General features: G+C 37.3%; 1 protein-coding gene across 1 annotated transcript; it reads left to right on the forward strand.

Moving 5' to 3' along the window:
• The first annotated feature begins 311 nt into the window (after positions 1–311).
• On the forward strand, positions 312–25967 carry LOC105436585 (adhesion G-protein coupled receptor D1-like). The gene is made up of 16 exons (XM_030990937.1): positions 312–483; positions 1071–1169; positions 1432–1522; positions 3388–3487; positions 9131–9177; positions 9657–9801; positions 10422–10525; positions 11674–11776; positions 12441–12597; positions 13592–13658; positions 14466–14532; positions 17114–17199; positions 18612–18732; positions 19093–19134; positions 24953–25039; positions 25558–25967. Exons 5-16 carry the CDS (start codon positions 9167–9169, stop codon positions 25675–25677), a joined length of 1110 nt encoding a protein of 369 aa, XP_030846797.1. The 5' UTR covers positions 312–483; positions 1071–1169; positions 1432–1522; positions 3388–3487; positions 9131–9166; the 3' UTR covers positions 25678–25967.
• Positions 25968–27168: the final 1201 nt, after the last annotated feature.

Below are 27168 nucleotides of genomic sequence, written 5' to 3' on the forward strand. Positions count from 1 at the left end.
TATGAAAATATATATAATGCAAACAACAATAACAACCAGGGGCGGCGGGGCGTCTTCCAAGGTGGGCGGGGTGAGGCACCAACTAAAAGGGGCACTTTCTGCCAAAAAAGGGGCATCTACAAAATACAATTTTTAGACATTGGTATATTCCCCTACTTTGAGATTATATTATCAGGGTTGATATCAATATTTGTTTGTATATTCCTTTACACGGTCCAGGAATTTTACCAATGGAAATGGTAAAATTAAAGAGATTCTAATACTCCGTATCCGATAATGCTATCCAGTTGACTATATCAATTTCAGATAAGCAAGAGAAAACCTTTAAAGCGTTGGATTTGGTCCTAGAGGGAAATGACACTTCTTCTGTAACTACAAACGAGGTAATACAGGGAAAGATCAAACTGATCGCTGAGATTCTTGAAGATCTTCTGCTTTCTAATATTGGCACGCAACCCATCATAATTCAGCAAGAAGGCATTGGTAAGTTTGCTATCAATTATCATTGATGGTTATACAATGCCAGAGAATAATAACCTAGAGGATTACCATCAATATTATTAAATAAGACCGAAAGATCTTGAACCAATTTTTGGCATTACCTCGTCAGAAACATGACTGGAACCTAAATATCAGTCTGACGCCTTGTATCTAGTGTAAGAGACCTGAAATTCATAAGGTTTGCATTCTAATTGGTATTTATGATTTCCAATCGAACTAACGTTTATCCCCAGTTTGTGATGTCAGGTCGTAGGTCCCGTAATATCAATGTACGTGTTATTAAATTGGTTAAAATGCGATTCTTTTTTTAATTTACCATTTTGTTTGAATAATGTAGTTGACAAGACATTTTGAAAACGATTATGAGTTATGCATTTTCATCCGTCATTTTGCACTCGAACGGATGCATGTTTGCTGTGAAAGACTAGAAACAAACATTATTGTTTGATATTTCATGAAAATGGAAACAATGGAATGTTCAAGGATTAGGGTTAGGATAAGCCTAACCCTTATCCTAACCCTCGTCAATATTTTTCGTTAGTTAAAGTTTTTTTTCATATCTATGGTAGAAATCCTAGCTCAATCTTTTGACGGAGATGAGGAACAGGTAACTAAAGAATTTGGTCGAGCTCTTGCTGTTGACATCCCATTGGCTTCTATAATCTCAGGTAAGGAAAATAACACAATTGTAACGTGTGTGCCGTAAGGTACAAAAGGCGTCATTTGCTGACGTGGGACCGCGTCAACGACTGGTGTTGCCTGTGACGCACCATGATAGAAAACTATCTAACAAAATTAATTTTATAATCTAATGTCACTTCGTTGTAACATTAAAACAACAAAATCTTTTACAAGGGAATTCGCACAAATTTGACTCAATTCGTTTTCCTGCAAGCTATTATATTTCAATAATACCATTTGATTTTGCAGAAAATGTGTCTACCGCGATTTCTGGAGTATTTGCCGTGCTCTCAGGAGAAGTCTTCAACTTTACCAATGCATCTGTTGCTGGGAGAGAGGGGTAAGGCGCTACATTTTGCTTAAACTTCTTCAACTTTCGAATCTCAAATTTTAGAAAAAATTGTGATTCAATGTAGTCTGCAACATACAAAGTAGCATTATGTAGAACAATGCTGTTCTCAACTAGGATGTAACAGTTATTCCATCATATGGAAACGCTTGCTTGGATTTGTCTCATAAAAGAAGTTAACCACAAACTAACTCCCACACAGTGTGGAGTCAAGGGGTCACGGGCCACTGGCTTCATCTGGCAGGTAGTTCCATTATGAAAGTGGGTAAATTCCGACAATACAACCAATCGAAACGAGTTTAATACCGGAAGAAAGCTAACGTTTAGTATATCCATTAGTCGCTCATCCCAAAGCCGCCCGACCACCATGAAACGAGTAAGGGCTAGCGAGAGGGACCGGAGTGCAATTGAATCTCGCAAAAAGTGAAGACATTGTGCTGTATTACTATGATTTGTTAGATAAAAGTACAAAGAAAGTGCCATATTTTGTTTTATACAGTGCCTCCAAGAAAAATGAATCCGGGAATTATTGATGTTTTATCATAACTTTATCACAATAATAGAAGACGAAAGACTTGATGCATGACTGATCGACAACAACGAAACGAATTCAAGTCTTTTGTCAACTTTGTTTTTGGCCACGGCAGGCAGCCAGTGAAAACGAATTCGTTTAATCAAATTATGGAAATGCAGGCATTACTTTTAGCAAATAGAACTATGTTATTCCTGGATCATTTTTCCTGATTGAGTTGTCATATGAAAGGGTAAAAAATTAACTCTCTGGAAATGTGATTTTCTCTTTGAAATTCAGATACCGCCCGCCAAATGACTTTTGGTTTCCTCTCTTCAAATTGTTTTTAATCACTCATGCGTGAAATATGCATCATATGAGTTGCATCAGATAAAAGAAGAGGATCTAATCATTACAAATATGTGTCATTCAATAATGATTATTGTGATTAAGTCATGATAAAACATCGATAATTCTCTCGGTTTTGTTTCTTCTAGGACGCACTGTATTATACATTGTGTAGGGTTACTCAAGTGACTCTTTGATGCTTATTTGTTCTTTGCACGCAAGCCAGATTGAGCGGGTGATACATCGTTTCCATATGCATGATTAATAGCATTTGTCTTTAAATTCAATATCATCTTTCAATATTGAGCTTGAACGCATGGGATGTATTCATGTATATCAATAAATATGCAGTTCTTAGCAAGACAATGATTAAGTCAACGATTAAGTCAACAGGCAGCTTATTGTTATATTTATTCTGTTCATTGCATTTATTTTATTTTTTGTAGTTAACTTTTTCTGGGAAACATGCTGCAGTTTCTAACACTATTGCGGTTTACAATGATCATTTTTTTTTTAAAAGCAAGATGGATTTATGTAATATAACATTTAAATAGAGAAGGGTTAAAATAATTCTTTAAAAAAAAACCTATTCTACTGTAAATAGAATCCGAATGGCAGATTTTATCTTTTTACGTTTCATTAGGAAATACATGTACTAAACTATTAAACACTCCTAACCTTTCTGCGTGTTTATTGCAGGATTGCATAATACCATTAATTAATTTCTTTGTCAGATTTCATATTCCTGATTTTCTCTTCTTTATACGAAATGTCGAACACGGCATGAACACCTGAATAGTTTCAATTTTCCTCAACTGAATATTTCCTGATCAGGTGATCACGATTATGATTATCGTCAGCACCCTGGCCGGTATTAAGGTTCTTATTTTGGAGCGGAGGATATTCTACATTTACATTTTTTGTTTTTGTTTCTTAATCAAAGGATTGAATCTAAAGTGAATGGGGTTATTTTTCTTTTCTCACTCTGATTTTGAAGCTTTGGAGAACTGAACTCAGATATTTTCGTCATTTTGATCTCTGGACTAACCACGACCCCCTTCAAGGAAAATGTCACGTTGAAATTGCCTTTGTTGAAGGTACGTTAATCTAGTGCATTTTCTTAAATTTTCTTAAAATTACCAAACACATGAACATCGAAATTTATTCTCAAAAGAATCGATTGACTTAGATGTTAGAAGATTGTCCGCATCACGCGGCTCGCTCTGATGAACATTTTCGCTGTTGCTTTATAGGTCATTAAATTTAGAATAAACGGTCCATGACTAAGCTTTCCTGGATTCAAACCTTTCCAATAAATATAAGGAGGAAGAAAGGAGTTGGGGTAGGAGGAGGAGGAGGTGGTGGAGGGGGAAATTGGAGAAAGAAGAAGAGGTGGATGCGGAGGAAGAGAGCAAAAGAGAGAGAGAGATAAAAGCAAGTGAAATATGGGGTTTCCTCAGTCATACCAATAACACTAACACAAGACCGACAACAGACTGAATAAGAGATTAACTTATTCATTAATGGCCAAACGTGTGCATTGAAAAAGATCTTGTATCGTGGTATACATAGAATGGTATGAATATATTGCTCTATATGACATATCACATATATTATATTACATATATTATTCATGCTTTGAAAATCATTTTGATCAGTTTCACTTGTTACGGCTCCAATAATTTTCACTTGCCCTAATTCAATTATACATGTCTACAATACGTGTGTGTTGTTTAGCAGTATAGAGCCTTTTCTTTTCTCTGCGAAGGCTATGGATTAATGGATGCATTTTCTAATCACCTTTTCCGCCACAATTTATCTGGCAAACAAAAGTACTCAAATCCAATTTCATTTTTGTTCGGCTGGTAACTGATGAATATCAAAGTGTCTGTTGATGTTTAACATCAATCTGCGAATGAAAGGAAATAAAATGCAATTATCGACTTAACAGCCGTCCTACAATATGCGATGAATGAATTAGATTGAAGGTTGTGTTATTATGAAGCATAGGAAATTTGTCATGTGTATGTGTGTAATGTAACTTGTGGTAAAATAGAACTTAAGTTGTACAAAGGTGCTCACGAACGGCCAAAAACAAGTTTTTAGGGTATAATAGGCCTGCCTCAAGATTAAAATAAATGTTTAAATTGCATTTTATCCAAATTCAAATTTCTTTTAAAATTACCTAACTAATGAACATCAAAATAAAAGGGGGGAACAGCCAGATGTCTATAAGGTGGTACAAATATTAAGCTTCCTCCCTCCAATCCCTTCTCATCTTCTTACTCTCCCATCCCTTTAATTCTAAAATAATTTATTACTTAGATGTTAGAAGATTGTCAGCATCATGTGGCTCGCTCTGATGAACATTTTTGATGTTGTTTATAGGTCATGGAATGCCGAAAAAAGGTCCATGACTGAACTTCCCTGTATTCAAACCTTTTTCCTAAATATATGGAGGAAGAGAGGAGGTGGGGTAGGAGGAGGAGGAGGGTATTAGAGGAGGAGAAGGAATGGGAGGAAGAAGAAGAAGTGTAGGCGGAGGAGAAGAGCAAGAGAGAGAGTCCTAGACTCCCCAAACATAGACATCTAGCGTGACAGCCATGATAACCTCTCTCCAGTGGACTGACGTCGAGACCAGACGAAAGATAGCCCGACTCAATATGATGTACAAAATCAACGCAAACCTCGTAGACGTTGACTGGAACCCCTACTTAACCAGACCATCTCGCCAACTGAGACGCACACACCCATCATCCTTCCAGAGACCTAGAACCAACTCAACAATTTACTCGAATAGCTTCTTCCCGTGGACTGTAAAATACTGGAACGACCTGCCTCATGACATCCTAGACGCCCCAAACATAGACATTTTTAAGAAAAGGCTCTGCGATTTTTTCACAAACACCAATCGGAAATAATTCCACCAGGTCAACCCCCAGGTCAGCCCTCTGACGCGATGCGGGATCCCGCTTTGTCGGAGTAAAATCCAGAACCAGAACCAGAACCAGAGAGAGAGAGAAATAAAAGAGAGTGAAATATGGGGCTTTCTAAGTCATACCATCGACACTAAAACAAGACCGACAACAGACTGAACAAGAAATCGAATTAACACGAATGGCCAAATATGTGCATTTTAAAAGATAGTGTATCCTGGTGTTTAAAGAATTGTATGAATATTTTGCTCTATATGATATATCACATATATTATTCATGCTTTGAAAATCATTTTGAACAGTTGCACTTTTTACGGCTTCAATACCTGTCACTTACCGTAATTGAATTTTACATGTCTACAATACGTGTGTGTGGTTTTACAATATGAAGCCTTTTTTCTTCTCTGCGAAGGCTATGGACGAATGGATGCATTTTCTAATCACCTTTTCTGCCGCAATTTATCTTGCAAACATAAGTACTCAAATCCAATTTCATTTTTTCTTCGGCTGGTAACTGATGGATATCCTGAATCTAGATACTGATAGAACATCGTGCATGGTATTCCACACCAAAAACAAATTTTTTGATATAAATCACATGAATGTAAAATTTGCTGGCTTGATATTACAGTTGTAAATACAACTAAATTCTTAGGAGTAATATTAGATAATCATTTGACATGGAAATATCAAGTCGATGACATATGTTGTAAAATGTCATGAGCAATTGGTGCAATTAGTAGAATAAGTGCAATTGTACCAACACATATCCTTTTTAATTTATATTTTACTATGATCTTGCCTCACCTTATGTATTGCAACATCGTATGGGGAAATTGTGCAAAATATCTTTTAAATCGTATTCACATTCTACAAAAACGTGCAATCAGGATAATTACATAGTCTAAGCCTTACTCTCATTCACATCCTTTATTTTTTTTAATGACATCATTAACTATATATGATATTTACAAATTTGTAACCTGCACATTTATGTATCAATATATCAACAATACCTTGCCGAAATTTCTAGAAAATGGTTTCATAAAGAACAAATATATGTACAATATAAGACAGAAAAATAATGTGTATATGTCCCTAATTATAGATATAATGTCTCTAGATGTACTATTAAATGCTCAGGGCCAATCATGTGAAATAATCTCTCGAATACCTTAAAATGTGCCAAAAGTCTTCCAGTTTTTAAACGAACATATACAAATCATCTTTTAAATTCATGTTAATTTGCCTTCTCCCTTCCTCTGCCATTCCTTTTACCCATTCGTTTTGTTTTGTTATTGTAGTTGGTGTTGTTGTATTGTTAGTTACTTAGTTCATGTGTTTTGTTAAATTGACTTTCATGTATAAACTTAAGGGGTTGACCACAGACAAGCCTGTAGGCCTATTTTCGATCCCACCATTATCTGTCATGTTATATGTATTGACTTGTATTCTTGCTTATCTTTTGATATTTTCTATTATTTTTTTTATTTTTTTTTATTTGTTTTGATTTTTTTTTTAAAATCAGATTTTGGAAATAAACTTGAATTGAATTGTATTCAAACCTTTCCCCTAAATATATGAAGGAAGAGAGGAGGTGGGGTAGGAGGAGGAGGAGGTGGTGACGGGGGGACGGGGGACGGGGGAAAGAAGAAGAGGTGGAGGCGGAGGAAGAGAGCAAAAGAGAGAGAGAGATAAAAGAGTGAAATATGGGGTTTCCTCAGTCATACCAATAACACTAACACAAGACCGACAACAGACTGAACACGAAATTAACTTATTCATGAATGGCCAAATATGTCCTTTGAAAAAGTTTTCTGTATCCTGGTGTTTAAAGAATTGTATGAATATTTTGCTCTATATGATATATTACATATATTATTCATGCTTTAAAAATCATTTTGATCAGTTCCGCTTGTTACGGCTTCAATACCTGCACTTACCCTAATTGAATTTTACATGTCTACAATACGTGTGTGTGGTTTTACAATATGAAGCCTTTTTTCTTCTCTGCGAAGGCTATGGACGAATGGATGCATTTTCTAATCACCTTTTCTGCCGCAATTTATCTTGCAAACAAAAGTACTCAAATCCAATTTCATTTTTTTTTCCCGCTGGTAACTGATGAATATCAAAATGTCTTTTGATATACCATCAGTCAACAAATGGGAGGAACTAAAAATGTTATTATCGATTTAACAGCCGTCCTATAATATGCGACGAATGAATAAGATAAAGTTTGTGTTAATATGTAGCATTTAAAATATGTAATGTGTATGTGTTTAAGGTTATCTGTGGTAAAATAAAATTCGAGTTGTACAAATGTACTCACGAACGGCCAATATTAAGTTTCTATGTTATAATAGGCCTCCCCTCAAGATGAAAATAGATGTTTAAATTACATATTAGACTGGTCTTCAACAGCCGTGATCCACAATTGTAATCAATGCAAAGGTTTAAAGAATTACTTAACGTGAATTTCTATCTGATATTTTACTTCATGAATATGTAACATTAGAGCTATTTATAAAGGATTAAGTCAACCTTGAAAGTGTGCTCACAATATGACATGCGAGGTACGTTCTGTATCTATGAAAGTGCTCAATAAGTATTGGGGATTTGCTAATTGGTAAATTTGTTAGGCTTTCAGAATAATAAAAACACTTGTCATCAATCATTTTTGACAAACTGCGTTTCACCCACAAAAGCTGTAATGTCTAATCAACTAAGTGCAGTAGCGTTCGAAATAGGGAGGGGGGCTGAGGTGCACAGGCGCACAGGCGCAGAATAATGGGGGCCGACGGGCCCGGGACTCTCCTGGCAAAAAACAGGTAAAAAAAAATATTTTTAATTTTACATTCTTCAAACAAAAAATGAAAATAAACACCCCCCTCCCGCCCTGGGAAAAAAGATTTGTTTTTTCTTGGTGCTCAAGGGGAGGGGGTGTTAAGAATAAGAATAAAAAGAAGGAGTGTTCACTTCACCCTCTCCCCCCTCTCCCTTCGTTGAGCCACAACAAAATCACTGCTTAACATCACCAACCCCCCCCCCCCCCACCCCCGCTTATTCGCCGGCTAGCTGCTTCGCCGCTAAAAAAATTATCACGAGTTGGGCAAAAAGAATTGTGCTCTTTAACCCACCCGCCCCCTCCCACTGAGCAAAAAATCGGTCAGCGCGATTTTCAAATTCAGCCCCCCCCCCCCCCCCTTTATTGGAAAATCCTGGATCCGCCCCTCGAGGTGCATGGCAGCGCTGTAGGCTATCAATATTTTGGAATTATGCAAAATAATTAATTCTCTGTCAAACGTCGCTCCATAGTCGGAAAACAAGATTTTTCTGTATCAATTTGTTGACGAAATTACATTCACGGTATAAATAAGGGTTACCACTTTTGCTCGATTCCACGAAGAAGGAGCGATTGAGGCATGAACCCCTTTCGGCTTAGTGAGTTTCCACCATTTTATATTAAATTGGATAGGAGGTAATGACATCAAAAGTGAACCAGATTACTATGATATTATGACTATATAGTGCCCCCAAAAAATGAGAAAGATGGGTGGTGCCCTCTCAAAATATTGCAAACATTCATTGTTGAAAACATGAAAAAGATGATTTGTATCTACCTCTCTACCTTCTGTTCTCCATTTTCTGTTTTGTTGTGTCCAAGATTTTTAATCTGCATTGATATAATATGTGTATATATGTATATATGTAATTATATACTCTTTGTTAACATTAAGCAGCAGTTCAAAAGACCCAACTTTCATGTTTTTCTCACTGTCTTCTTCTACTTATCATACTTAGCCTCCTGATGAAGACTACCAACCGACATGTGCATTCATGATAGAAAGGTAGCTTAAACATTTTCTTTCCCTTACTCTTTCACCTTCCTATACCCTTTGCCTTTCTGTCAGTAATCCTTTTTCGTATTCACACCTCAGTTATGCACACCGTCGGACTGACTCCAAACCGAAGTTTATGGAAAGAAATGATTAATAATCGTAATAATAATAATAACAATAATAATATCAATATTAATACTGATAATAATTAGGACAATATTTATGACATCAATGACAACAAATATAATAATGATATTAATAATAATGATGATGATAATAATAATAATAATAATAATAATAATAATAATAATATTAATAAGAAGAACAAGAAGTAGAAGAAAGAAAAAAAAGATGAAGAAGAAGACGAAGAAGAAGAAGAAGAAAAAAGAGAAGAAGAAGAACTAAAACAACTACAACGAAAACAATGATAATGCAAATAATTGTACAAATTTCAAATCGAACACTATTTCAATCTTTTGTTATTTTAGTGAAGGACGTTTGGCATGGTCAACCGATGGCTGTACCAGGAAAGATGGGGGTTATGATAATGAGGATAACGAGGATGATGACGTCATTATCTGCTCCTGTAACCACCTTACCAACTTCGCCATCTTAATGTTAACCGATGACGTAGTAAGAACTTCTAGTATAGATTAATAGGATAGATAAAACTAAATGTGTATTGAAACTTAGTTTGAGGAAATGCAAACAAATTACATTAAAATGAAGGCAAACTGTGAACAAAAATGTCATGACTTTAGTTTGATTGCATATTCGTCTCCGCCATTTACACCCTACCTCTCTGAGTATGCTGGTCAAATCATGTCTAAAAAGGTCATACAGCTGAAATCGACTTATAATAAGCAACACGAATTCTACAAAACATGTTCGGAAGCTTGATGGAGACATTGCAGCGGGAAAATAACCCATCCCAGGAATCAATCGATCTGCATATAAATAATCGTGCAGAATTATGCCACTACTATATTTTGAGATTACTTGTTATAATTTTTGTTTGCTGTAAAACTTAGATTCATGAAAACCCAAAATCAAACACAAGCAATGTTGAATGCTAAGCATGACAATTAGATATTAAGTACATGACTGATTTATAAGTGACCCCTATTGCAAGACGAGCAATGAAGGGTATTTTCATTTTTTTTAAATAGAATGTATGAAGGTCTTCGTCTCTTCATTCTCTTTGAAAATATCAAGTTTGTTAAATATGTATCTTTGTGTTTTCTTTTAAACAGAACTCAGCTAACCACGACAAACGCCTGTCGATCATCACATACATTGGGACCTCCATCTCAATCGTATCTCTTATCATTGCATTGATTATCCTTTTCTCTGTCAGGTATGTACAGGACCCAGTCAAATCAATTAAGGTGATATTTTTAAAAGTCTGAACAAAAGAAGGGAGGCGGGATGGCTCAGTGGTAGACCAGTGGTCTCGTAACCGGGATGTCCCAGGCTCGAAACCAAGTTGAAGCGTTATTGCCCTTTGGTAGATATTAATCCTTATTAGCAAGTCACTTGGAGAGATTTTAAAACCGTCGATCCCTTGTTGCTTACTTACAAGCATACACGTGGTTTCTTAGTAGTCAGGTGAACCAAAACAAACAAACAAACAATTCTTTTGAAACTATTCAGGTCACATATCGTGTCGATGAGTGGGGTGTGCTGTCGGCGAGACGCTGTGTGTGTCCCCGACGTAGGCGGCGTTGTAGTCTGTTGTCGTCTGCTGTGTATTGTAGCTGTGAGGCTGGCGGCTGCTTTGAGGGTTCGGCGGATGGCGGTGGTTGATGTACGGGTGTCTGTTGGGGTGGTGAGGGCGGTGCTGGAGGCGGTGGTGACAGCACACTCCACTCATCGACTCGAAACTCTCCTAAGTCCGCAACCCGGAGACCCTAGCCCAGACGGACAGTCAGACGTACCAGCCGACCATCCATGCCCACTCCCCGATGATTCAAGCCAACCCGGTCACCTACTTTTCCCTGACGTCCGCACCCTGGTGACTTAAGCTCACGCACGCCAGCCATTCTCCACTCCTGACGACGGATAGTCAACCTGTTCGAAACGTCGAGCCACTCATCCTCTCCAAGCGCTATAGTTCTCCTTAGAACCATATGCTAAGAAAGATAACAAACAGTCCTTTCCAGGACTACCACACCCCCAAGAAAGATTACTGAGTCAGAGTCCTTTTCAGGACTCCTCAACCCTCTCTCCCTCTCTCTCTCACATGGTGCACCCGCAAACCTACTGTATAAACCTTGTATGGTTTTGTAAAATTACGAACCTTAGGAGTATGCACCCTTTCTCATATGATTGATTAGTTGAAGTAAGGATTATATGCAACCTGATTATTTGATAGATTCCGCAATTTTAAAGCAACTGCGTTGACATATAGATATTCTTTTTATTTATCCTTGATACTCTTTAAAAACTAGGTAATAAGAAAATTATTCTATTCTTTAATTTCTTATCGTTAACTTTGTTTTTCAGGATTTTAAGTACTCGAATTTTCTTGATCAAGAACCAATGCATCGCCATCTTTATAGCTCAAGTTCTCTTCATCTCTGGAGTTGAGCATGCGAGAAATATCAAGGTATACATTTGATTCTGATATTTAATCTTTATATGAAAAAGCGCATGATCAATGACTTTTATCAATTTAAGATTCAATAGTATTAACAAAACAAAAAAAAATGATGGTCATGTTGTGGTCGAACGTCTCGTTGGAATGTAATTCATATTTCTTCACTGATCAATTAGTTTTACCCCGAAAAGCTTTTCTATATATTTTTTTTTCAGTTGAAAATAATAAACAAGTTTGTCAATTCTAAAGAATGATAATATATCATTCTGTTTTGTATTATTCTATTTGTCTCATTGTTATACAATGTTCATTGTTATTATATGCGTTCGAAATGGTTTGAGAAAATAATTACGCCAGCACTTTAGCACTGATAACCAATACCAGCACACAATGCATTTTACGGTATAGATTACGTCAGAAACTCCTGTCAGGTGGAAGTAAAACATATGCCCCGTTTTGTAGAACTTGTTTTTTATCAACTACATGTCAGTTACCATAACCTGATAACTGTTAAGAGCTACTGAAATCATTGTATTTTATTAATGTGTTATAGAAATGTGACAGTTGTTATTGATAATAGGTTTTATGAAAGAAAGCCCAGAACATGTAAGATCAGAATTAAGCATGAAGGTCAAACAGCGGTTTGATATATATCTTGTTCAATCTTTATCAGGTACTGTGCGGTCTTGTAGCAGGATTCACCCACTATGCGTTCCTGTCTGTGTTCTGTTGGATGTTAGGTCAGGGTATCTACATTCTTCTGCAACTAGGATATCAGATGCTCTCTAAAGTTCGAGTGGGAAAGTGGCACTATGCCCTCTTTGGATGGGGTGAGCTTTGCATGTAAACCATCACCTTACTCCAAGCAGGGATATCACATATCCCTGCTCCAAGCATTTGTAGGGACATTGTGATGTATTGGTGAAGAAGTCCCTGGTCAAGGTTAAACAGCATTTTCTCCTGCGGCAATTGCTCAGCATAAATTTCTTACACAAACCTAATTCTCGACTTCAACTGTGGACAAAACACTATAACGACCTATGACCGTTATCCTTCCCTAAACCTAACCTAAAATGATTTTGCAACCCTAAGCCTAACCCCATACTTTTGCCAAAATAAAGCCCGGAGCATTTGTCGGGTTACCGGGTTCGATCTTGGGTGCTCACATGCTCGGACGAGGAGCTTTTATACCCACATTCCCTCTCCACTCAGATGGACTCAATGGATATTCAATTCAATTCAATTCAATTCATTTATTTGTTCAACTATCAAAATATGTAAACAATCAGAATAAGTAACATCAAACAACATATTATAAAACAATGAGGGTGTTGACCCCGGAGAGAGCAGGGCTTATAAACAGGGCCACCAAATTTAAATACATACAAAAATCAACAATACTTATAGGAAAAAAATTGCCATCGAACATTAATATAAACAAGGAAAAGAGAGAAGTGCACTTCTTGCAGCAGCAGCAAAAATCTATATCTACATACATACATATTTACCTGCAGTAGAAAAGAAGAGCGAACAAGAATATCAAGAACATTTTAAAAGAAGATAAGGTTTCCCTGCTTAGCTTTTTGAATCTGGAAAGGGTTGAACTGTTTTTAATATCTGGCCATGTGAGAGAATAACAATCTTTATTGGAGTGTCTCAGGCATTGATAAGACTGTATTACATTTGCTTGAACATAATCATTCAAATTCGTATACATACATAAATACAATAACGTTGAATTACTTATGACTCAAACAGATCTTCATATCCCAATACAAATATAAACAAATAATTGGCTTTCCCTGTTTTCTTCGTTTTTCTTAGGAATTCCTGCAGTGATTGTTGGACTGACAGCCGCTATTAAGAGTGGATTGTATACAAATGGATCCTAGTGAGAATGTCTTTTTTTTAAATCATTCTACCCAATTTTGTAGCATACTAACTAAATTACATACATTTGGATGTTCTCTGTCATAATCCTCATCATTGTACAATGTTTTGTAGAAGGAAACGATCCGTATTTGAAAGTTTAGTTGGATCTTATAGAAATAATTCCCTCTAAAGGTAATATTTAAAGAAACAAAGAAGCACAAATCATTCATATAAGATATATAACATTGTGCGAATAGGCATGGCTTGTTTTTAATGTACATTGGCTAAAGTGGCGTTTAGAGTGTTTTTATCTTTGGTAAAGCGGTCCTTATCCTAAATTTCGGAGCAAATTTTGCCGCGCTTTGTAGCCACAGAAGGAAAGGGCGATAAACATACAAGGATATACTCTGTGGAATGGATTTATGTTATCCTAAATCTCGGAGCAAATTTGACGCGCCTTGTAGCCACAGAAGGAAAGGGCGATAAACAAAAAGGATTTTACTATTTAAACCAAAATGGAAATGATGAACACTTTTCCTGAATCAGTGGCGTCTCATGTATCCATATATTAAGGGGACACCTCAATTACGAGGGATGGTCAATCTTACTCGACGGATAAAATGCGATCAGCGAAACTGTGGATTAGGGAATGGATGTGAGAGTCATTCATGTGGAAATCTCTTCACGTTACCTCCACCTTCCTCTTTTCCATTCTTTTCCTTTAGTCGTCCCTTTTCGCCATGTGATTGGGGTACGTACCCCGTGCCCCTCTTAGCTACGCCACCGACCAGAATAACATCTTCTCCCTGTCTATTTTTGTTTCCAGCTGTTGGTTGTCCACAGAGCAGGGAGGCGTCTGGGCATCTATCGGTCCTGTCATCGCCATTCTTGTGGTTTGTGTTTACATTAACAAAACGCAAAAAATGTAGAAAATCGAATGCATAATCCTTAATCTTGACAAATCTTGCATGGCAATTAACAGTCAGAAAGCATTAGGATGGGATTTAGAATTCTGCTCTATTCAAGCTTTGCTTAACCTTAAAGGCCACCTGTACTAGTTTAGCAAGGAGGGATTAGATCACCTAGCTAGGTCATTGACAGGTGGCTATCTCATCAACTCAGCTCTGAGTTAAAGGTAATACAAAGTTTTGGTAAATTTTAAAAATTGGCTGGATAGTGATTTGTTACAATTTTGAGATATTTGGATGCCTATGTAGATGTATTATAAGCACTAAAAAAATTAGCTCCTAAACCACTTTTGCTTTCGAGAAAAATTGAATATCAAAATTTACCGGTGCTCCCGGTAAATTTTGATAAATTTTAAATACCACCTACGGCCATACAATGGTAGATGGGACCGCGAAAATCTCAGAATATGTAGTTGTGATATATAATTTCCAAACGGAATTGCCAATCGGTCGATTATAGTCAAGAAACATTGTTTTATAGTTAAATTAATATCTTGACCGTGAGAGGGAGCTATACAAAATAAAGAGTTAATTATTTACAATTTCATTTGCAGGCCAAAAAATGAAAAGGTTAGATTCAAATGGCATTTGAAAGATAATACTAATTTAGAACTCCCCTTAAAATAAAGGGGGCTTGAAAATGTCTTCAAGTGGGAAAATTATGACTATTAGTTGTCAAATCGACTTGATTTTCAGACCATTGTACCGCATGGTCGTACGTTTTATGCTGTGCAAAGATTCAACAGTTTACTTTTGGCCATTACAAGAAGTGGGTTATTGATGTAGACAAGTCCTTTACAGCTCATTTTATGTATGTTATTACCAAAGAAGAGAAAAGGTCAGTCAGTCACTCAATACTGACAATAGTGTTTGACAGTGAAGTCTAGCAAGTAAACGGGTTTCCTTGCATAATTTGAATATTAGGACACTGCTTACGTTTAAATTTCACAGATAGGACATACATGACATATTCATAATTCCTGCAAAGTTCTACAGAATTTGAGGTTGGCTGCGAAAGGGACATAGTATCTTTAAGACTCCATTTCAACCGCGACAACGATCATTAAATATTGTAGGATCGCATATGCTTCCAATATGTTCATTTAAACAAAATTCACGACCCCTTACCAAAACTTTGTATTACCTTTAACATAAGAAAAAGAGGATCATGGGGGACTAATGATCACCGAGTATGCATTGTTTGCTATATAGAGGGAACAAGTAGCTACAAGTAGACAGTGTGGCTTTAAAACTGAAAAAAATGAACACTATACTTGTCATTTTAAGAGAAATGTTTAATATTCATTTCCAAGTTTGTTTGAAATTAAAGCAACAACTTTTATATTTTGATTTAGCCACTTGTAGACTAGAAAATGACAGAACATTTGCAATTGTGCATTAAATTAATCTGAGTTGGTTGAAGTGTAGCCTATCCGGTTATGCGTCGGGCTTTACAAGTATTCTAATCGCGTTAAATATGGAGAGTGACATCAGCGCGGGCGTCAGACCGAGCTGACACCCGTGCCGATGTCAGTCTCCATAACGCGATTAGTACACTTGCCATTTAGCCCGACGCCTATCGGATAGGCTAGTTGCAGTGTCATAAAACATCTCAATAGTTAAAGGGCAAGTCCACTCCAAAAATAACTTACTTTCAATAGAAGCGGAAAAATCAGGCAAACCAATCAAAAAGAAATTGAGCACAATCGGATAACTAACAAGAGAGTTATGAATTTTTACAGACATGAAAAACTCTGAAATCACTAGACGAATTGGCAACTGATGAGTCTGGGGCGTCATTGCTTTACCATCCACTAAATGTTTTCTTTATATTGATAATATACATTTTGAATAATTCACCCTAAAAATCCTTTTTCCTCACACCAGCATCCAACTTATATTGATAGTAATAGGCCCTATGTTTTCGCGTGGATGCACTCATATAACTCATGTATTTTGTTTTATTCTATTAAATTATGAATAATGTGAATTTTGATAAACTATTTTTAAAAAATCAATGATTATGAATATACCATATTCAGAAAATAGTATAAAATCTTTTGAGTGCATACAAAGATTTTGTTGAAAGTCATGCACGCAACATGATACAAATCATAAAACCTAGCCAAAGCCATTAAAAAAATGAAGTTTTGGGGAATAAAAAGGGAAATTGATGAGACAAGAATATATAGAGCAATTGATAAATAGTGAGGCAATGACGTCACAAACGGATTACAAAGTTGGCAATTTGTGTAGTGACTTTCCACAGTTTTGTTCATACTTTGAAAAAAAATTATGGTTAACTTCCTTATTAGATATCCGATTTTACTCAAATTTGTTTTGTTCTGTTTCTCTTGTTTTTCTGCATCTATTAAAAGCAAATTATTTTTGGAGTGGACTTGGCCTTTGATTTATTGTTATCACTTTTATAGCTTATGATACTTGCAAATATATCTTATATAATACATAATAATTATGTTCCTTTTCATCTCCTGATTTGGAACAGGTGAGCATTAGTGCGTTCTTCTGTGCGATGCGGTCGTTCTCATCTGTAAAGGCTTTCAAGAATAAATCCGAGATGAATAAGCTATGGTATGAATAAATATCACATACGTGAGATACATAGAAACATACACGCACGCACTCATAGTGTATCTCTTTATTGGTCGAAATTTCGATTTGCGTGACCTTCTTGATTCATACATAAAAATATACAAATGAATATACAGATAAATATGAACATTTATGCAGTCAAACCTGCATATTAAGCCCACCCAATTATTGAAGGGAAACGGGACAAGTGGCCACTGTAGACAGGTTGTCTTTCTAGAAAGGTTCTACAACATATATTTCTTTCTCAAGGTAGACAAAATAGATGGCCACTATGGACAGGTGGCCTTTATAAAGAAGTCGCCCCTAAGACATATACATGTGTATATGTATACGTATATTCACCAAGCCACATCCGAGCCAATGGTGATACATGGATTTACTTTCCCTTATTTGCGCTTAAGGGTGCGGCGGTGCAGTTCTCTCTCCATTGCAACTATGATTTATATTGACCCGAATTCACAAAGAAGGTTTGTCAACGAACCTTGGTTTTCGTACGTCATATGACGCGTTTTTACGCGTTTTCCTGGTTAGTAAAAACGCTTCGAAACGCGTCATATGACGCACGAAAACTAAGGTTTGTCGACAAACCTCCTTTGTGAATTCGGGCCATTGTGTACGACAAAGGAAGATAATTCTATGCATAAGCGTTTACAATATATTTCTCTCCTTTTCATTTTAAAGATCACATATTACGGTCATGAGTAAATTCAACTACCTATGCAGGAAGATCTAAATAATCTGAGATATCCGACAACATATCGCCAGTTGAATGCCAAACCAAATGCGCATACTTTGTGTATGTTTGATGAGCTAAACGTTACCCTGTATACAGGCGCGTACGCAGGATTTTTTCAAGGGGGGGGGGGTTTTAACATTTATAAATCGGTCCGAAAATTTCGCAACGACTCAGCCAGCCGCTGAATAAGCGGGGGGGGGGGGGGGGGGGTAAGAGGACACATTTTTTTTTTTTTTTGGTCCCAAAAAAATCGCAACGACTCAGCCGACCGCTGAATAAGCGGGGGGGGGGGGGGGGGGGGTAAGAGGACACTTTTTTTTTTTTTTTTTGGTATCGAAATTTGGAAATTTGACATTTTGCTCCGTTGGGGGGTCACCTTTTTTAGGTCGGCCATGGGAATAATTTTTTTTTTTTTTTTTTTTTTTAATAATTAAAAAAAAAAAAAAAAAAAAAAAAAAAAAAAATCCAAAAGGGGGGGGTTTTAGGTTTTTTTTAGGGGGGTTTACACACAAAAAATTTCCAAAGGGGGGGGGTTTAACCCCCCAACCCCCCCCCCCCCCCCCCCCCCCCCCCTGCGTACGCGCCTGCCTGTATATTTAAGAAAGCCTTGATGGTCCTTTTTTAATCTTGCCTTATCTGATTGTCATTTATGTAGGTCCAGTCTGCGAGCCGTCGCGATCTTGGCACCTACCATTGGTCTGACATGGCTTTTCGGAATCTTTGTGAATCTTCATGTCAGTTTCCAGTATATATTTGCCATTCTCAACTCGCTTCAGGTAACAGTAATTAATTCTCATCCCCTATATTTTATGTTATCAATTGAATAATACATAACATTGTGTTGGACTGAGTCTGTAGTACATGTAGTAAGTGGTATATCTTGACCCTGGCGTCGGAGGGGAGAAGCGGAACATCCGAACCAATGATTATATATTACTAGTAATTTGTTTCCCTAATTTGCGTGGATGGGTATAGCGATGCATGTTCCCTTTCCATTGTAACTATTCTAAAAAAAAAATAATATGATATTATTTGCAAATTTAATGACAGTCCTGTTTATCAGCTTATAAATTACAGTGATTTTCGAGCGAGCAAAACTATAAAACTAATATTGTCATCATTTCTTTCTGTCCTAGGGTTTTTTTCTTCTCGTGTTTCAAGTTGCAGCAAATGAAGAAGTAAGCTAATTGTTTTTATTTGTTTAGCAGATGTTTTTCCATTTATTGAAAAAAAATCAAATACGAATGTTTAACTTTACTGATAGTACATAATTAATTAATTTACATAAAATACATGAAATATGACAGCTGAAATACAAAAATAGATATAATTGAGAACTCGAAAGTATGGAGGTATATCAAAGAATCAAGATAAATGCAGAGGCCAAATGTTATAAGCATTAATGCTTGAGTGGATAGCAGCTGGGAGAATGGGGATGTCACGTATAAAACACTGTTTTTCTAGAAATTATCTAAATAAAAAGGTGGAAGAAGGAAAAGAAAAGGAAAAAATTGCAAGTGCATTCATGTGGGTGTGTGCAGGTGAAGAAATTGGTCATCTTAAAGCCCCTCTAAAGTATTCGGGAGCCCAAATTTGCCAACAATTTGACGGCAAAAAGCTTTCGATATTATCAAGTAAATCATTTCAAAATATCCGGACCATGGTGTCTTTTCAATTTATAGGGCATAATGAGTTTTGGATTAGTTAAATGAATATCAGATGAATGTCGTGTAGGGGTAAAAATGTTTATTACTATTGCACACAATCATTTTTCGAAATGTTTGTGGTATAGTATTTATCCAACATCTGTACTCAAAGATTCCATTTTGAAAAACGTGAATATCAGCGATTTGTGATGTTTTTAGTTCATGAAATATTGGATCAGTATAGGCCATACAATGTGAACGTGTACAAATAAGGAGCGTTTTCTTTTGGAGGCAATATGATAAGATAATTGAAATTTTATTGCATGAGACACTATAATTGGCGCCATCATGCAGCGCGTACTACCCCTACTTGCAAGCCACGGTCCAGGCCACGAACCGCCATGGAATCAGTCCAGCGGGTGAGGGCCGCTGAGTAACAAACCGTATTCATGTAATCTCTCTTCTAAGGTTCTAAAAGCAGAAAGAAAAAAAACTATCAATCAAACAATAATACACTGATACAGAAAACTTTCATCAGTTGGAGATAATAATAACATTTAGTTTGTTTCTACCAACCTTAAATTTGTTATGCAAGCTTTTATCCACTCCTATGGACTTTCTCAAGCTTAGTGATCAGTCTGAGTTACACGTTTTCTTCGCTGCACTGCCTGGTGTCCTGCTGAATCCTGGCTCTTAATACATATGCACTTTTTCACCTTTCTTGACCAGAAGTTGCTTTCAAAGTCTAAAATGAGGGCATCCTTCCATCACTAGTGTTCCTGCCAAACAAGTTGTGGATACTGTGATAGAAAGGTTGCAGGAGGACCAAACTCTTGATGATAGAACAGGTTTAAGCCAAAATGAAATCGGCAATCTGTTGAGACTTTGCCTTAGTAACACTTTTTTTATTTACAATGGCAACCTTTACCAGTAAACACATGGAACACCTACGGGCTCACCTATCTCCCCAGTTGTTTTGAACTTATATCTAGAACATCTGGAAGAAGAAATTTTCTCTCATGCCCCTCACCCCCAGGATTTGGTGGAGATACGTTGACGACACCTTTCCTTTGTTATCATTGATTATGAGCATATTGACGAATTCACTAATTACATCAATACCATCGACCAACACATAAAGTTCACTGTTAAGGAAGAGCTTCAAAGTTCACTGAACCTCCTGGACACAAAGGTTTTTGTGAATGATGACCTTTCAGTATCCACAGTGTGTGCAGGAAACCGATCCACACCTATTCTTATTCGAACGTTGAATCAGATCGCCTCCTCAGCACAAAGGTGGGAGATGCTAGCTTATTGTATCTGGGAGCTGAAAATGTAACCTAGGACAATGATGCACTCCAGAGTGGATTCCAACATATTGACAAGGCGCTTATGTCATGTGGATACCCAGCATGGATGAGAAAAAGAGCGAATGACAGAATAAGAACTAAGGCTTCCCCCCCCCCCACCCCCAAGGCAAAGGAAGAAGTAAACAACATAATAGTCCATCCTTTTGTTAACCCTATATCCTCTCGCCTGAAACGAGCATTCCAAGACACGGACATCAGTGTTGCCTTCAAAAGCCCTAACACACTAAGAAGTAGATGGTCCACCCAAAAGACAAAATTCCTAGAGAGAGAAAAACAGGTACTGTGTACAAGATTACGTGCACATATTGTAACAATTCATATGTTGGGGAAACTTACAGAACTTTCAAAGAACACAAAAGAGCCCTCGGATTGAACAACCTATCCCATTCAGCGTTAGCTGAACACGCCTTTAACACAGGATATAACATTGGATGGGAAGATGCCCTGATTATAGACTTTGAAAGCAACTTCTGGTCAAGAAAGTTGAAAGAGTCCACATGGATTAAGAGGATTAAGCCATGGTTAAACAGGGGATCTGGATACCTATTGTCACCTAGCTTTGGTCCAGTGATCGCAGGACACCAGGCAGTGCAGCGAAGCAAATGTGTAACTCAGATTGATCATTTAGCTTGAGAAGGTCCAAAGGACTGGATGAAAGCTTGCATAACAAATTTAAGGTTGGTAGAAGCTTAAAAACTACATTTTAATAATACACTGGTTTCGTTAATTCGACAATAAGATATATGTTCTGTGTGCACTGAGCATGGTATAGATAAAAGCATTACATAAAAGTAACGAATACAATCCAGTCAAAACTCGGTCAGGCAGTTCGAGAGCAGTTTTTATGATTATAGAAATCAATGTCCATTTGCATAGTTATTCAAAGTAAAAATAATCATTTTAAAAAAAGCAAGACTAAAGATTCCATACTAATGACGCAATTGACCTTTAATTTTTTTGTTGGATTTATATATTCTCCGAATTAACAATAAAAACCTTATATATATATATATATATATATATATCCCAGTGGCGGATCCAGGGGGGCCCGGGGATCCCGGCCCCACCCCCACACCCCCCCCCCCCCATCCCCTGGGAAAAAACGTGGAAAAACAAGTTAATTTTAACTTTTTGTGGAGATGCCCCCCCCCCCCGGTGCCAAAGGGGGGGGGGGTTGCGATTTAACACATTTTCGAGGGCCAAACAAAAAATTAGTGCTCACTATCTGATAGCTTCCTAAAGAACTTCTTGCCTTATCGAATCGAATGCCTTTTCGGAGTCTATATAACAACAAAACAAGCTTCTGTTCTTTTTAAGTTGTTTCTCTGCAATTTGTCGTAGAGTAAAACAGTTGGACTACGGTTGACCTCCCTGACTAAGCTGATCCCCCGTCATTTTCTTGATATTTGGATTCCACGTGATTTTCTTGATTGTTGAGTAGACCTCTCTGGACTAAGCCGCATGGTGCTTTTTTTACATAGATCTTGGATCCATTTGTCCTTACACCCTTCAGTCTCTCTCTTTAATTCCCTGTTTAGGATATTATAGCGGGCTCCTTTGGTGGGATCACTTATTACTTCTCCTGCTGAACTTTTTTCCCTCTGATCACTAAGTTGGAGCATCTCGTCGCTTATCCAAGTGTCCTGGGGTTTTATCCTTCTGTTTCCGAGAAGTTTGGTCGATGTCTCGCTGTATGCTGACTTCATGCCTTCCCAGACCATTCCAGATGTAAGAATTGTAAAATTTATCATGCTGCTTGTACAAGACCGGTCATTTGTCCTTGAAACATCAAACGGTGAATGCAGTAGGAAGAGGAAACTCCGCAATGGTGTGCCGCAAGGCTCTGTCCTCGCTCCGATACTTTTCAACATCTATGTCTCTGATATGCCCAAGGGGGGATGCATGCAGTATTCCTACGCAGACGACACCGCACTAGGGTTCAACAACCACTCCTTCGAGGCAATCGAGACATAACTGGAGAAGGACCTGAAGATGCTACCCGATTTCTTTAACAGATGGCATCTCAAGATAAGCATACCAAAGACTGTATCCTCCGTCTTCCACCTGGCTAACCGATGCGCCAACCGAGAGCTGAATATCTCACTAGATGGGTCTAGGCTGAAATTCGTCTCAACACCAAAGTACCTCGGTGTCACTCTTGACCGAAGCCACACCTTCCACGAGCATGCCAAAGCCACAGCTCATAAGACCGAAACCAGAGTGTCTCTCCTAAAGAAGCTTGCAAGGAATCGGATGGGGAGCTAATTTCACCACCCTTCGCACCTCCCCTCTAGCTCTTGCCTTCTCCACTGCCGAATATGCTGCACCTGCATGGAGCCACAGCACCCATGTACACAAGGTTGATGCTGTCCTCAATGATGCTATGAGACTAATCAGCGGAACACTCACTGCAACACCCGTCAGCAACCTGCCAATATTATCTGAAATACCACCAGCTCAGCTCAGACGAGATGCGCAGTACACTAAGCTTGCCCAAAAGCATGGCAGTGATAAATGCCTTCTTCCTGCCCCCTCTGCCTTTGTAGGACAGCGTCTCCCTAGAAGACACTTTGCAACACAGGCTGCTGAGCTGCGGCCTGAGAAGCCCTCCTCCACCTTAGCCACTTGGATAGCAAAACGCTGGTCAGACCAGTGGAATTCGTCCACTACCAACCTGAAGGAGTTCATCACAAAGCCCTGTGCAAAACCAAGTGGCAGCGACCTCCCAAGTAAAGCCTGGGTCAACCTAAACCGTATCAGAGCTGGAGTTGGCCGTACACAATATTTCCTACATAAAATTGGAGCCGAATCATCACCAAATTGCGCATGTGGAGAGATCCAAACTATGGATCATGTCATTGATGATTGTCCGATCTACAAATCCCCCCACGGCGCTTCCGGGCTTCGTGAGCTCGATGATGAGACAATCTTTTGGCTTAACAAGGGTCTTCCTATCTAGATAATGTACTCCCTGATGTTCTTTGCACGAACGAACGAATGATGCCTTCCCATAGATTTTCCACATCTGTGTTTTTATCTTTGAGAAGTGGGCCAAACCCGCTGTTACTATAGTAGCTTCTCGAGTTTGCGAAAACTCCCTAATATCAGAAATGTTGCAGTGCATGGCGTTTGTTTCGTCCCGAATACCTTCAATTTACGGTATGGCGATAATTTTAAGCTGTTCAAAGTCGTTCAAAAATCAAGATAAATCTCGTGAGAATGCACAAAATATGCTCTTCAATTGTCACAATAAGATGTTCACATGCAGATTGACGCAAATTCCCCATATATTTTGTATCAGTTATATGTAGAACAACAGTGACATTCGTTTGTTCCAGTCTGTATCTTTTAGATAACACTTGCTTACAAAACGACGTTCATGTACTTGTTTTGCAACATCAAAACTAATAATTTATCTGTTTCAAATTAACATTTTTGTTTTCTCTTTTTCATAGCCAATAAAAAAACATTGCTATGATTTGACGATATGATTATCATTACAGAAGGACTACATTTGAGTCGCACACAAATTAGCAAGACAAAACAAAACAAGGACCCATGAAAGTAGAAATCACAATTGCAAAAGCTAAAAACTAAATTACCTGAGGCACTTTTAATGGCTTATCGCGTCACTTATAAGAACGTGAAAATAATACAATTACACATTACATAATCCAAAACCTGATATCTACAGACAATGGATAAGGTATTGAATCTGTCCGTGACTTGATTTCTTGAAGTCTTTGCGGGCATTTGCTTTACTGTGGGACTCCACCACAATTCTTAAATCCTGTCCAGTACAGCTAATTAATGCACTGCGCATATGCAGTATGCCGTCAACATAGTCTCACAGTGCAGGCACAGTTACGCACATCAACTAACAAATGTTTTGTGCCTGTAAAGTGTAGCATACGACCATCTGACTTTCTTAATAGATGTAAATTGAGCCTATACGATGCATTTTTTTAACTTTCACTCAGATCCGAACCAAACTCAAACTGCGAGTGCGTCGCGTAGTGGCAACAGACATTGTGTTGACCAGTGAGAGACCATCGGCCCCTGCACAGGTACTATCCCGTTATAGGCTATCACTTTAATTACTCTAATTATCGTGAGGGCGGTGATTTCTGGGTGCGCCAGGTACCCCCTGATTATTCCTGCCGTTCTACATTGGCTTTGCCATGAAAAAATATTGTTCCCTTTGACTGATTGATTTAACAGCTAGAGTACATTTACTTTATTCCCACATAGTAAAATGGGTCCATAATAAAGAGGTTAAAAAAAGTTGTTATAGGTAATGAATAATTCACATTCTTTTATATAATACATTCATTTGAAATATTTCTGTACATTTAACTTTAAATACATTGAAGCACCCTACAAGTAAACATCTTTTAAGAAATATTTTAATTTTTTTACAACCCTTTCCCCACACACTAATTTGAAACGTTTCATAAAATACTATGATTAAAAGTATTTCAACGCATATGGAGGTTTAGATATTATTTATGCACAGTAAATTCAACTGTATTACATTCGCAGGCTATTATTAACTATTCATTTCTTCATTTGTATCTCTTTGTAGCCTGGCTGTTCTCGCACTGAAAAGGATAAGCACCTGCCAATGAGGGTGTTCGTCACGACAACTGCAACAACCGAAATACAAAGTAAAACAATTGGCGAAGTCGCCAACTTTATGCCATAAACATTACATGAAGTATTTAGGTTGCTTTGGAAAGATTGGAACCACACTTAATTACAAATGATATTTGGTAAAGAATTATACCGCCTTTGGCAGGTGACGAGTGGAGTGAATTTTGCATAGGATCTCATAGTTTCGGGAATTGAGAATTATTAACAGATTGAGTTTGACGGAAATAAAGACTAGTATGTACAGGAAACATATCAATAAGATTAGGAGGGAGGAATCGAGTACCACATTTGCAGCTTCGAAGTTCTAGTTTGTAGCTGCATAATAGCATTCATGTCTGATATATTAAGCTTAAATAACAAAAAAGCAAAACCTATCCCCCCCCCAAAAAAAAGGTGCTCTAATAGAACCTTGGAGTTAACTTAAAAGTTCGAATCTCAGTTTATTCATTTTGTTTGCCTTTATAAATAGTGAGGCAAAGCAATAAATAATCAAAGTCTAATTGTTTGTGACCTCTTTGAAAGCGTTCATTGCTTGTTATGTATAAAGATTTCATACTGGAATCTGGGATCGCTGTGGTACGAAAATATAAGACGCATGTCGCGCTATCAAAATAGGCATGAAGTTCAAAGGTCGATAGGAAAAATTAAAATATCATCCTAATTCATACCACAGCATGCCATGCGTGGTATTACAAAAAAAGAATTGCGTTAATTATTTGTTCATATAATTTTTCTTTTTCGGGGGGGGAGGACAACTTGTGAAATTAAGCATCTAGTTCTTTTACACATTTATCGACGATGTCGACGATGATTTTAGATGTAAGCCGCAATTATTATCGGCAAGATACTGTAGTGGTTTGCCATAACATTATGCAGCTTCCCCATGGTTATATGTCAACCTGTATGTGCCAATTACTTGATGGTAAGAAAGCATAGAAAAATGTTGCATTGTTCTCCAGCAATTTAGGAAGATGGAAATCCAGCTGACGTTATTCATAAGTTAGAGAGCTTTAGAATCAATAGTACCTCAATTTTACTTAATCAACTTCATAGAAATTTTTCGGTGTGATTTTAGTCTCAATATCAGGAGGAATTTTAATGTGATATCGTCATCTTTTGCTTTAACATTCTGTGAAAATATATTTTTGTACCACTTCGAAAAGTTTCTCAAAATAATGTAAATTAGCGTAGAAGAATTAACCAACCTGGTGATGGTACTTTCTATATCTATTTCTTACAACCCATATTAATTATTTTTTCTTGGACTGGACCCTTTGTAATTCATATTTCAGCAGGATTATTTAGCCCAAAGAATTCACAGCAGCATAATCACAATTTTAGGATAAAATTGAATTTCTATTTTACATCTCAATTTCTTGACTCGTCATTGTAACTGACATGATACATTTGTAAATATACATGTGGTTAGTTTTTATCTGTAAAACTATTACTATTCAACCATCCGGCTGCAATGAAATGTTAAAATAGATATTGAATCTGGATTGAGATGAGAACTCATGAGTATGACTTAGTTAGGCCATGG

The sequence above is a fragment of the Strongylocentrotus purpuratus genome, unplaced genomic scaffold, assembly GCF_000002235.5.
Source record: "Strongylocentrotus purpuratus isolate Spur 01 unplaced genomic scaffold, Spur_5.0 spur5_scaffold_19, whole genome shotgun sequence".
NCBI classification, from domain to species: Eukaryota; Metazoa; Echinodermata; class Echinoidea; order Camarodonta; family Strongylocentrotidae; genus Strongylocentrotus; species Strongylocentrotus purpuratus.